The following is a 13,107-nucleotide window of genomic DNA, read 5'->3' as shown; positions in this document are numbered from 1 at the left end:
AACTGATTGCACAGGGTATGATGGAAATAGAACATCATGTGTGTGTTTTTCCCCAGCTGAGCCTGAAGAACATAAAATGGAAAAAAAAGCACAGCACACATTGAACACTGAAATGGATATTCTGCTCTTTGATCCTTGTAATGGTTTGAATGTGAACAGCATCTGTGTTTCAGTGTGTTTGAGGTTTGAATTTATAGCTTAGGCTTCATCTGACAAACGTGGCAAAGGAACTACAAGACTTGAGATTAAAAGGCTGAATCATGTATGTTGTTGCTTTGCATTACATAAAATATAGATAATTTTATCCAATGGTACCTTTTATCAAAACGAAAAATAACTTCACTTGCTCACTCACATCCCTTGTTTGCTGCTGTGCTACCCTGTAGTGTCCTTGCCTTTAACCTAAGAGACATTGCACAGGTAAATACCCATTATTGCAGTGTTGTCCTTTGGAAATAATTCTGAACAGCAAAAGAGAGTTAAAAAAATTCCTTGAAATTGTACCTACATTTAATTTCCTCCCTATATTTATAGTATAATACAGGAAAAAGGGAATTGTGTGTTATTGAAAATGGTATAGGCTCATGAGAGACTTAGATGTACTGAACATTTTCATCTGTTGGGTCCATGTAACATTCAAGGAAATGGTGATATTTTTATCCTGGTTCAGGAAGTTTGGCAGTGCCAATTTCTCTTTTCCTTCTTTGACTAAACCTTTTATAACAAAACTATCCATGATGGTGCTGTCTTTGATTAAAATACAGAGAAGCTGATTATAATGAATGTTGATGTAAAGATGACCAAGTTCAATACTGAAATCCTTAGCTCTAACTGTATTTGTCTTCTCCAATGTTTTATTCACAGTTTTATTATTTTACAGTCGTAACTGCTGTTTGCTCTCTTTGACATGTTCCCTTCTTTTTCCAGGGTCAAATCCCACGAGGTTTCGAATAGGTGACCAAGAGTTTGATTCTTTGCCGTCTTTACTGGAATTCTACAAAATACACTATTTGGACACTACAACCTTGATAGAACCAGTTTCTCGATCCAGGCAGAATAGTGGTGTTATCCTCAGGCAGGAGGAGGCTGAGTATGTCCGAGCTCTCTTTGACTTTAATGGGAACGATGAGGAAGACCTTCCATTTAAGAAAGGAGACATCCTGAGAATCCGGGATAAGCCTGAAGAGCAATGGTGGAATGCAGAAGACAGCGAAGGGAAGAGAGGAATGATACCTGTTCCTTACGTCGAGAAGTATAGACCTTCCTCTGCTTCAGTCCCTACTCTGATTGGAGGTAACCAGGATAGTTCCCACCCACAACCACTGGGTGGGCCGGAGCCAGGGCCCTATGCCCAGCCCAGCATCAACACTCCGCTCCCTAACCTCCAGAATGGCCCTATTTATGCCCGGGTTATCCAGAAGCGAGTCCCTAATGCCTACGACAAGACAGCCTTGGCTTTGGAGGTACATAATGGGCAAAACTTAAGAAGGAAGAGGTCTGTTCAAGGGATTTCCCTTTCAATCACATGGTAGTTTTGTAGGAATAAGAAAGGGAAAAGCATTGTAATACTGGTTTTGCATTGTGATTGATAAGTTATGGATAAAGGCTTTTTATTTAATGACTAAGTGGCTTGAGTCACTTGTAGACTAGAGTTTGATTTAGCATGTTTAGGTTACTGAACCAGTATCATGTCTGTTGTCAACCATCACTAACATAAGTGTTTCCCCATCTGTGTTTTCACTTCTGAAGTCTTTATTTCAGGGGGGTGGGAGAGGTTGTGTGTCTGACCCTGTGTTTGCTGTTGTGTGCCTCACACAGTCTGTAAAAGGTGTGCTGGGTTGTTTGTTGGGGTGTGTTGTGTTGGGGTTTTTTGCCCCAATCTGTCAGCAGTTTTAAAGCAATCAGTGGAAACATTGATAATCACTTTGAAATGACCCAGACTGAGATGATGATGATCACACAGAGGGTTTTATTGTAACACCTTGACTTCAAGAGGATTCCTTTGGGTTTAGGTTGTGAATCAGGAAAGTCCATTGCAGTTTCTAAGGGAGATCTCACATAAAGCAGTGATCAATGGAGGAGGGTTTGTTTGTAATAAAGCAGTGAGTTTCCCTCAGGTTGATTCACTTCCTGCTATGATCAACTGTTTGTACAAGCCCTTCTCGATTTTTCTTTCTTCCTCTTAAAAAGGTGACTAGAGTCATCTCTACACATCAGATAGTTCTGCCCCAAGTTACATTGGAGGAAATTGAGACTAAGGTATTCCCAGTGCAGACCTTTGCCTTAGGATATGTAAATGGTATCCTTTAATCTAGGCTTTCTTTGAGCTAGAGGCTCTGGAATTTCCTGATACCTAATTGACTTCCTGTTTATATAACATTTTAAGTACTTGGGAAAAAACAGTCTCTGTGCTGAGTCAGAGCATCTCCTCTTCACTCTCAAATACTTTGTGTAATTGTGCATGGCACAAAAGGCACTTCAGGACTGCAGCGATTTGGCAGCTCTAGGACTGTGTCTGTAGCACAGAACTGGCACATGCAGCACATTCTACAGATGGATAATTCATGTACAACTGGCAGATGTGAATTTGTTTCCCATTGTAGGTAAAGATTTAGCTGGGGAAGCTGTAAATATACTCTGAGTTACTGTATGTTCTGTTAGATATCTCAGTGTTTTGGGGTTGAGAAGCATCTATAGAAATTTATGCCAAGTCACCAGATTTGGGGGTAACATGGAAGTTTTTACCCATTAGACTCTCATACAGTCTGAAATGCTGTCTGTCTCCCCCTTTTTCTCACTCTCTCCACCCAGTCATCTCCTGGAGCTTGGGAGTATTCCTGAATGGTGTTGAAGACTGTTGCAGTTACCAGATTGGTTTTTGAGCCTCTGGATATTGTGGCATACTTATCAAAACCTTTTGGTTTTCTTCTGGATTTTGACTTTAAGCTTTTGTTTCTTAGTGTGCCACTGGACTTCTCTTAAGCCTTACCTTTACACTTTATTTCACATAAGGCAGAGCCCCACAACACTGCCCACAGCAGAGTTTGGGAGCATGGAGTGAAATAGAGTGAGAAACACTGATAATCCAGACCACCGTAAGCAACTTAGAGTGAAAGCGAATCCTTTACATGCTGAACAGTTTGTGAGTGCCACAGCTGATCTTAGGTTAGTTCAGTCCTCTTCACCAAAACTCACATGATTGTCAAATGTGCTGTGCTTCAGGAAGTGTTTCATGGAGAATCTCTCTCTCTTCTGGCCTAGCTCACACCACTAGTGTCTTTTACTGATGATAATAGGCTTGACAGCCGAAGTGTTTGAAGGAGGAAACTGAGAGCTGTGTAGGCTTAACTTTTCTTTGTGATGGTGTAAAATTTCTCATGCAGAACATTGGCCTTTGTGGGCCTCATGAACCTAGATAAATACTTACTAGTTGACACATTGAAGCCCTTGATGTTAGGGTGATATTTTCCTACAGCTCTACATTTAAGAGATGTAATAGTAGTGGTGGTTCTTTCCTCTGTATGTAAGGAAAATTTAGTTGTAAGATGTGAGCCACTTCTCACTGCTTCTAGTGGCCTTCCTGGCTTCTTTGCAGCTTTTCTCACTTCCAGTCACAATGTTACTGAGTTGCTTTCCATGTCTGTACAGGAAAAAACCCACCAATATGCACTTCATTTTTCTCCCAAGTTTTTCTTCACCCTGTCTATCAAAGTACTGTTTCTTGTTGTCTCCTTTTTTCACATTCCCTTTCACTTCATGATGTTCCTTCTCTGTTTATTTAGAGATCTCTTTCTTAGATAACTTAGCAGAAAGCATTATGTAAATCTTATCAGTCCATTTTTGCCCAGACCTCTTTATAAATACAGAAAGTGGGATTCTTTCCAAATGAAAACTCTTATCCTCAAATCTGGCAATATTCATGGGTGGGGGTGGATCCCACTGTTTCTCTGAGAAAAATGGATTCTTAACATCAAACAGTTTTTGCCCAAACTGCAAACAGAGTATCTGTGCTGTTGTGTTATTTTAAGCCTGACATGCTTTTGAAGAGCTCAGGGAAGGAGGATCAGAGCAGGCAATGTTCTAATAAAGTCTGTGCTGTATTATGAGAAAAAAAAAGATACAGCAGGAGAAGTTAACATTTATTTTTGCATGTAACTGGACCTAGTGAAGGAGCTGTCAGTCTGTTTTAAGAGAAAATAGAGGAGAAGGGAAGATCTGTTTGGTGAATGACTCTGAGATCGATCGATTTATCTTTTTTCTTTGTAACAGTAGCAGAACTCTGCCACCTTGACCTCACCAAAGAGGAGTACTTGGAATAAACCCACAGAAGTCTTCACTTGAACCTTCAGTTTTGCTTTGAAGCATATGGGGTATATTTAGTTTTAAAACTTCTGATGAAGACTGAGCCAAACCTGACTTTCTGGCAGGGTACAGTTTTGTTCCTGAGGTGCTGTGCTTGGTGGGGTGATGCACTAGAGACTACTGATACCTTAAGTCAATGCTACAAGTGAGGACAATTCAGAGAGAACATCCACTGCTAGTCTAAGTGTTTTAAAATTTCAGCACTTGCTATAATGAAAGGTTCTCTGTATTGTCTTCAGGAGAGAGTTTGAACTGTGGTTTAATAGGCAGAGTTTGGAAGCAGATCTAGAAAGATCTGGAAGTTATTCAGGAGCTAATGGAGCCATTTTATTAAGCCACCTTGATCGATGCTTGCTTAAGGTCAGTCATGCTTGATAGGTCTGAAGATATATATGTAAATGAAATGTGAATGACAGATTGTATCAGAGAGGTTGCTAAGTGAAATTAATGGTAAAAAAAGGAACATTTACTCTCAGAGGTCTTTCCTCTTTTAACAATTACTGAAATGCACATTTCAAGTGTAGCTTCTTATAGTAAGGAGGATTCATAGCTGGGTGTCCCTTTGCTGCAATGACCCTGAAAACCAAAAAACAGCTACAGGATACTTCTGGGGGAGAGAGAGAGAGTGTCACAAGCATCCCAGATTGTAACTCACTGTCATTGCACTGTTGAACCCACTTTGTGCAGGTGAGTTTATCACAAGGTATCTGAGATAAACTCTCTATGAATGTGAGTGTCTGATGGTCACTAAAATACCAGCAGACTAAGAAAAATAGCAGCAGATAGCAAGCTCAAGCACAGCTTGTGTTTTCCTTGCATGTGGGTTGGAGGTTATATGCTGTTCTGTTAAAGGCTGATAGGTCTGAAGCAGTTTGAAGTTATCTAGGGCATTGCTCTTGTAATAGTTGTGATTAGGAACTGAGATTTTCCCCTTCTAGTATTGTCACATTGAATCTTATCCTTGTTCAATTATAGCTGATGTATTGTTTTGGTCAGCAGAGTATTTCTGTTGGTACAACTCCCCAGTGGTTATTAGCAGTAGCAAAATGGTACAAACTGCATGGTTAAATTCCTAAAGAGCTGAAACTAGCATTCAGTAGTCAAGCAAGGCTTCCTTTTTGCCTGTAGCAAATGCATAAGAGGTTTTTCTTCCAAATATGATTCATTAAAATGTCTATACTAATGACTACAAAAGGCAAAAAATAAAGCTATAGCAAGAGTCCCACTGGGCCTCTCATTACCAGCTAAGTAATCATCAGAGGTATGAGGAGCTTAATTAAATGTCCATGAAGTGGTTTGAATTTTTATACTGTTAAAAGCCGTTCCAGCAAAAGATTGCAAGTGATTAAAACCTGTGAAGTTAATGGAGATTGGTAACATCTTAAATTGTTTTCCTTGTTCTTCATTCACTGCCTGGAAAGGGAGAATAATGAGATGCTGTTTTGGATGGATTTGGAACACAGTGATGAGCATCTGTGTAAACTAATAACTGTATATTCAGTGAGTTTCTGGGTGAAATGCAGCAAGGCCTTTGGCCATGCCTTCAGAGCTTATTTACAGTATTAGTGAAAGAAAATAGTCTATCTGTCCCCAAAGCACCCTCCATCTGTGACCCAGGAAGAATTCTAAAAACCATTGGATGTTACTGTAAATAAAATATTGATAAAATTCTACAGAAGGGTAGAAATGGGCAGACAGCTTCTCAGTCTTGCATTTATTAACTCTGCAGTCAGTGTCTGTACAAAGTAAATTGTGCTTTATTGGGTTATGCTGCTTAATTAAAGTACCTTACAAGATGCAACTGATTTGGGGACTGATTAGACCTAGATTGTGTCCCCAAGTTGAACTGCTGGACTGCAGAGCCTTGGGGAAGTGATTGCTGTGTATTTTGCCCCTTGGTCAGGGTGAGACAATACCCTTAGGATTGTTGCTGAGGATGTTAGGCTGGAGATTAGGAGATACAGTACTGGGCTTTTATTTACTGTAGTACATTAGAACCAGATACATTGAAACAATATGTTCTATAATAATATGGTCCAGAGTAACCATTCTTTTATTCTTCTAGCAAAAAAAATAAAATATCAGGCTCTTAGTTGTCTTTGCTGTTCCCATGAGCAGTGGCCTTGGCAGTGATGGGTTAATGGTTGGACTCAGTGATCCTAAAGATCTTCTCCAACCTAAACAATTCAGTGGGATTTATTTATGTTACAGAGCCATGGTGGGCAAGAGTGAAATGTCATCTGGCCTTGCTTCTGGTTGTGGATGCTCAGAGTAAGAACAGAGCAGCCTTACAGCACTACTTATTTACCCAGATGTTCTCCCACTGTGTTGTAATCTGTGCGGGGAGAGAGGACCCCACCTCGTCCAGAACTTTTTTAATGCTACCTGAACAGTGGAATTTCAAAACTAAGCAGTTTAGCTTGCAGATTAGTGTTCACTTTGTATAAGCCTTCCCTGCCTTAGTGAGGCTCCTGCTGGAGTACCAGCAGTGTGCATGCCTCTGTCAGACAGTGAGAGACCCTTCCTGGGACAGCAGCTGATGGCAGGGCCCAAGAGCACTCTGAGGGATTGATACTGGATTGCTGGCTCTTCAGTTGAGGTAGTTCTCACTGATCTAGGCACACTTTTCTCTATATGCTTTCTTCAGGAGTGAATGTGTTGGGTGGCAGGTTGGTGTCTCAAATGGTCAAGACTGAAGCTGCTTTTTATAGACATGTATGTGGCACACTTGGGTGAGAGCACACCGAAGGGGAGGGGTGGCAGCTCATCCTGGGAGTGTCTGTGGATTGTAACTTTGTGTATTTCTTACCCCACAGGTCGGTGAGCTGGTAAAGGTCACAAAGATTAACATGAGTGGTCAGTGGGAAGGAGAATGTAATGGCAGACATGGTCACTTTCCATTCACACATGTCCGTCTGCTGGATCAACAGAATCCTGACGAGGACTTCAGCTGAGTGTGGCTCAACAGTTGTGCTTACAGATGGGAACAATCTCAACTTGTTTTTATTGCAGATGCCATCAAGACTATGTTCCGACCGACGCTGAAAGCAGCATTGCTTGGATAAGCATTCTGATAACCTGCAACCCCTGGGACTGAACACCACCATTCCTTAATCAAGGGTCATGTAATTCAGGGTACGACAGTAGATAACTCATGTGTCAAGTGGCAGAACCAGTCCATGATTCCAGGTTGTGATGCCTGCTTATGTCCATGTGCACAGCAGACTGGACCTTGCCAGCAGCAGCAGTTGGAGAAAGCAGTACTGTAGATGTTCAGATAACATTTATAGCTCTCTCCAATCCTATTGCTTATGTTGCTTCTTCCTCAGGCAATGAACATCAACCTTAGACAATTCAATACATAGATAGAAATTTCACTAATTTATCCTGGAGCTTTCTCCATGTTGTTTTCCATCCTGAGTTCTCTGTCCTAGAAAGGCTGTTCAGTGCTGTGCATGGTCAGTTGACTGTGCACAGTGCAGATTTACGTAGTGCCCTTGGGGACAGCCTTACCATTTACAGATTCTTACCATGGTAATGGTAAATGACAGATCAAATCAACCTCAGAATTCTAGAAGCTTGTGGACACTAGATTGATTTCTTCAGTACTGTTGATGCTTCAAACATAGCAGCTGATTTTAAATTAAGATTTTTTATTAACACACCAGTATCTCCTTTTATCCACAAATGCAAAGGCTTATGGAAGTGTAAACATCCATATCAGTGCTGAAAAATACAGGCGTAGCACTTTAATACATAGCTTTAAAGCAGTGTTTGATTCACTAAATGTACTAAAATATTGACACTGCTTTCCAGTAAAATTAAATTATGTAGGGTCAGGTTAATTTTCCTAGAACTCTTCAATACTCCTATTGTACAATACTGTTACAGGACAAATCGGTGTCAAACGTGATGAACTGACAAACCAAATAGTGCTTTTATTTGAAAGTTACCCTGGGGACTCTCCTGGTTTAATTCCCATCTGTAAAATATTTGATAGTGGATTCACAAGGATTTTATTTTTAATAAACTAATGGAAAATATATGTGTGCTTCTGGATTGATTCTCAAAAGGCACAATAAAGTAAATATGACTTCCTAGCTCCTAATGGAAATCAGTGCATTCAATAGGCAGAATTATGCACTGCTTGGTGGTTGTTTCTTTTAGTCTGTTCTTCTGATGATCTGGTTTTCTCTCATATAAATCAGAACAGATTCAGTAAGTTTTGTAAACTGAAATTAAACACTGAAGTAACTCTCCCTTGCCTGTACCCTGGGTTGTTCTCCAAGCACAGCTCTCTAGTGACCAAACTTAAGCAACTAAATTTTGTAATTTTTGGCTACAGTGTAATCCATGCAGAAAGGTTTTTCTAAATACTATCAAACTGCAAATGTTGGTTGTGGTTGCTACCAAACCACATGACTCAATGGCTCATTGGGTGCACAAGCTGCAAGGGTCACTTCCCACTGCAAAGGCCATTGCTGCAAGGCACCAACCCGTACAGTACTGGTAACACTTTACCTCAGAACTCTGTAACATGCTGGAAACGATCATATTTCTGTTATATTTAAGTACTAGTCGTTTTACTTCCAAACTAATCCATCAGCAAACCTGACTAACGTTCAGGTTATGGGCACTCATTAACTCTGTGGCCTGATGTGATCACACCTGTCCATCACCAGTCTCAGAGCACTGCTGAGGGGTATTGGGAAACTGACAGCTGGGACAGTGGTGTGAGGATGGAAACAAAGGAATTGCAGCTGTGTTCTAGCTTGGATTGCTCTTCTGGTTAGGGTGATGTGCCAGTGATTGTGGGATCTCTTCTAGCTTAGGACAAAATTTACTTGGGAGGGGGGGAAGAGAAACTAACTCTAGTTCTGTAACTAATTGGTTTCTTTAAGGCTAATCTGTATTTTTCCTCTGACCTTGATATTTACTAGAACTCTTTGGGTTTTTTTGTTTAATAGCTGCATTCTGAATAACAGACTTAATACCGAGTTCATCAATTGCCCATATGTGGTTATATTTTTCTTCAGGTATTGCAAGAGAAGCAGAGTGAACTGTGTGTTCTTACACTGTTCTCAAGTCTCTTTTCCAACTGCAGTTAATGAAAGCCCATTTGGTTTTTTTTGTACCTTTCCAATCAGGAATTAAGATACCAAAAGAACGTTTTTTTTTTCCTGGAAGTTTTATTATGCAAATCTTGTCTTTTGAATACAAAAGACAGAAATTGAATTGACTAGCAAATACCCTGCAAACTTTCTAGATGTAGTTTTGTTAAGATTTGTATAAATTGCCAAGATTTGTATACTTTGAAAGGGCAAAATAAAGAAACTAGAAGAGTCTTAATAGCTGCTGTTGCACTTGAATCCTGAGTTCTTGTCGAGCACTTTTTCTTAGTCGACTGATACATTAATACAACTGTTTTCCACTATTCAGTTCTAAGCCCAAATGTGGTTTTGTTTCATAGGTGATAGAAATGAGTATGTTTGGACAAAATAGACATTTCAGCTTGTCAAGCTCTTCAAGGAGAATAGGTAGAACATAACGTTCATGAACATGTAGATTAAATCCTTTTGTGGCCTTTGTTTATCCTCTTCTATTTGTTCCCTTCTCCCCGATGCGTGCAAAAAAAAAATCATTGCTAAGAATGTTTTGGTCACAATCCTTTGTCTCTACTTGGCTGTGGTTTTGGTCTCTTGTGCATAGGCAGGTGTTAGAACTAGAATAATCCTTTCTAGAAACACACCATGGAAGCAGAAAGCTCAATTACACTGTGTTCTTCTGGTGCATTTACACATTATATCACACTAAAAAGTACAACTGGCTGCTATGGTTTTTTAATATAGATTTCATTTTGGTAACCCCCCCCAGCCTTTTTACTAATATTTGACCTGGTTAAATCTTGTTAATCTGTTTGAATTGTATTTGTTAATAATGCAAATATTTCTAATCATCTTAAAAGTAAAACACTTTGGTTTTTGTTAATGGTTTTGGGGAAGGATTCTAACCAAACCTATTTGAAGAAAAATATGAACATGTGCCATTGTATTATAACACTATCCACTTTCTTGACAGTTAAAGTCTTTTTTTATTTTTTTGTAGCATGTAATGTATATGTTCATAGTACGTGAAGTAAATAAAAGTATAGCCAAAACTTTGACTCGGTGTCATCCTCAATCAACTGCCATTGGAATGTTGCACTTCATGGCCTAAAACCAGAACTGTGAGTTTGACCATTTTTAACTATGTCTTCATACAAGTTTTCAGCCCAATATAACTCATACTTGTGTGCAAACAGTTCAACCTAACACCTGCAGATAAGACAAACCTTGGTAACTGACTTATTTATTGGTCATTTTGGTTATATATATTTGTTTTATATTGGTTAATATAGCAAATAAATTAAGACTTCTTTGTGACTTTCTGTGCTCAAATGAGTCAGGGGGTTGGTAAAAAGGATATTCTTATTGCAAGAGAACTCAGGAGGAATGTTAAGGTGAGATTTTGTAGCTATTGGTCTCACTCCTGCCTGCCCAAGTGTATCAGGAGATAGTTTAGGGATTCTTTGACTGGTCTGTTTTTGTTTGGGAAGATAAAAAGCTGATTATTCTTAGAAATGTCAATAAAAACATAAAGTTACACAAATTAATAGCCTGCTGATGGCTCAGAAGAGCTGCCTTGAGTGTGTGAGAGTGGGAGAGCACTCCAGTGACAGGCAAAGGTGCTGCCCAGGGATGAAGCTCAGAAAATGAGGACCAGAATGCCTGTGTCCCATGGGGGAGAACATTTGTAACATGACTCACCATCAGACCTACTTTTGCCATTGTGTTCCTTACAAACTGCAAGGGGACAGTGGCCCCCAGGGGTCAGAGCCCTGATGTCAGGGTTCCTGCTATGTGTCCACAGTAAAGATTATTCTATCAGCTTCAGATGGAAAAACCCCTTTAATTTCCATCGGTTCAAGCTTTGCTCCAGCCTTCACACAGCTTGGCTGCAGCAGAGCTGCAATCCAAAAGTGCCTTTTAATGAGATTAGCTGAGATAATTTAAGAGCTCACTGCGGCCAAAGGGAAGAGGTTGTGTCTGCCCTGCCAGGCAGCCCCTCCTGCTTGACCTTGCACTCGGGTTTGCAGAGCTGCTCTGAGCTGATGGAACACAGGGCCAATGCAGAAACCTATTGCTTTTCCTTTCCCTTTTCCTTTCCCTTTCCCCTTTTCCTTTCCCTCTCCTTCCCAGAATGGGTTTGGCTGCCATAGTGGTTGAATCAGCTCATGTGAAAGTTGAGGGTGCAGGGGACAAGCAAGGATTGCATCAGCACATGACGCTGTGAGTGTTTCCCTGCATTAGGCTGTTCATTCCTCATGCTCTGCCAAACCCCTGACCAATTCCCAAATATTTGCATGCCATCTGTAACAAGTGCACTCAAAAGTATTCAGAGTATTTAGACAATATGCTGTTATTCAGCAAATGTATCAAGCAATCCCCTCACTTCTGGCAAATAAATATGCTTCAAGTGTCCTCATTTATTTCTCTTGTTGATGCATTAGGCTGTTCATTCCTCATGCTCTGCCAAACCCCTGACCAATTCCCAAATATTTGCATGCCATCTGTAACAAGTGCACTCAAAAGTATTCAGAGTATTTAGACAATATGCTGTTATTCAGCAAATGTATCAAGCAATCCCCTCACTTCTGGCAAATAAATATGCTTCAAGTGTCCTCATTTATTTCTCTTGTTGAGCTCTCTACAAGAACCTGCTGATGAACATGAAGATCACAGAAAAGTTCCTAAATTGATGCGAATCTCATTTTTTTGTCACAGCTCTCCAATGAAACTGAATCTCAGTTGCTGAAAAATAGACTTTTATGGTCAAGATCTGTGCAGAAGTGATTTGCCAGTCTCACAGTGAGGTTCAGTATCTTTAAACAAACATGGTGACTCTACTGCTGGGACTTTTTGGATCCCTACCTTGGTAATGGAATCATATATAGACAGATAATTCAGAGGTAAAGGTATATAATTAATCCAATTTCAACACAATCAGCATTTTTCTGATCATCTCTCAAATACATTGAAAATAATGTGGGTTTTTTGTCTGGACTTGGCACCTCATTTTCATCTGGTCAAGACATGCTAATGTCTTTGGGTTTTCTTGTATGGAATTCTATTAGATAATCCTAATGTCCCATGGAGACATACACTGATTTTCTGAGCAGGCAAACAGTGATAGAAAAGGAATTCTTTGTCTCTTACATCCCCGTCGTCCCCTCCCTCCTCTCCATCCCCTCCCTCCTCTCCCCCTATCCCTCCATCCCTCTATCCCCTCCGTCCCTCCATCTCCTCTATCCCATCCATCCCCTCCATCCCTCTAATCCTCCATCCCTCCATCCTTTCCATCCCTCCATCCCCTCCACCCCTCTATCTCCTCAGTCTCCTCCATCCCCTCATTACATCCATCCCCTCAGTCCCCTCCATCCCTCTATCCTTTCTATTCCTCCATCCCCTTCATCCCTCCATCCTTTCCATCCCTCCACCCCCCTATCTCTCCATCCCCTCATCCCCTTCATCCCTCCATCCCCTCCATCCTTTCCATCTCTCCATCCCCTCGGTACCCTCCATCCCCTCCATCCTTTCCACCCCTCCACCCCTCTATCTCTTCATCCCCTGATCACGTCCACCCCTTCATCCCCCCGGACCCCTCTATCCCTCCATCCCCTCATTGCCTTCATTCCCTTGGTCCCCT

General features: G+C 40.7%; 1 protein-coding gene across 1 annotated transcript; it reads left to right on the top strand.

Annotated features, from left to right (window-relative positions):
• Positions 1-927: 927 nt before the first annotated feature.
• CRK (v-crk avian sarcoma virus CT10 oncogene homolog) lies at positions 928-8,405 on the top strand (the record flags this gene model as incomplete). Its single annotated transcript, XM_009078546.1, has 2 exons — positions 928-1,463; positions 7,179-8,405. Coding segments are annotated over 2 exons (674 nt in total), but the record flags the coding sequence as incomplete, so codon positions are not given.
• Between the last annotated feature and the right edge of the window lie 4,702 nt (positions 8,406-13,107).

Source organism: Acanthisitta chloris, unplaced genomic scaffold (genome assembly GCF_000695815.1).
Source record: "Acanthisitta chloris isolate BGI_N310 unplaced genomic scaffold, ASM69581v1 scaffold28447, whole genome shotgun sequence".
Lineage (NCBI taxonomy): Eukaryota > Metazoa > Chordata > Aves > Passeriformes > Acanthisittidae > Acanthisitta > Acanthisitta chloris.
The sequence above is the reverse complement of the archived record's forward strand: the minus strand, read 5'-3'. Positions and strand labels throughout refer to the sequence as shown.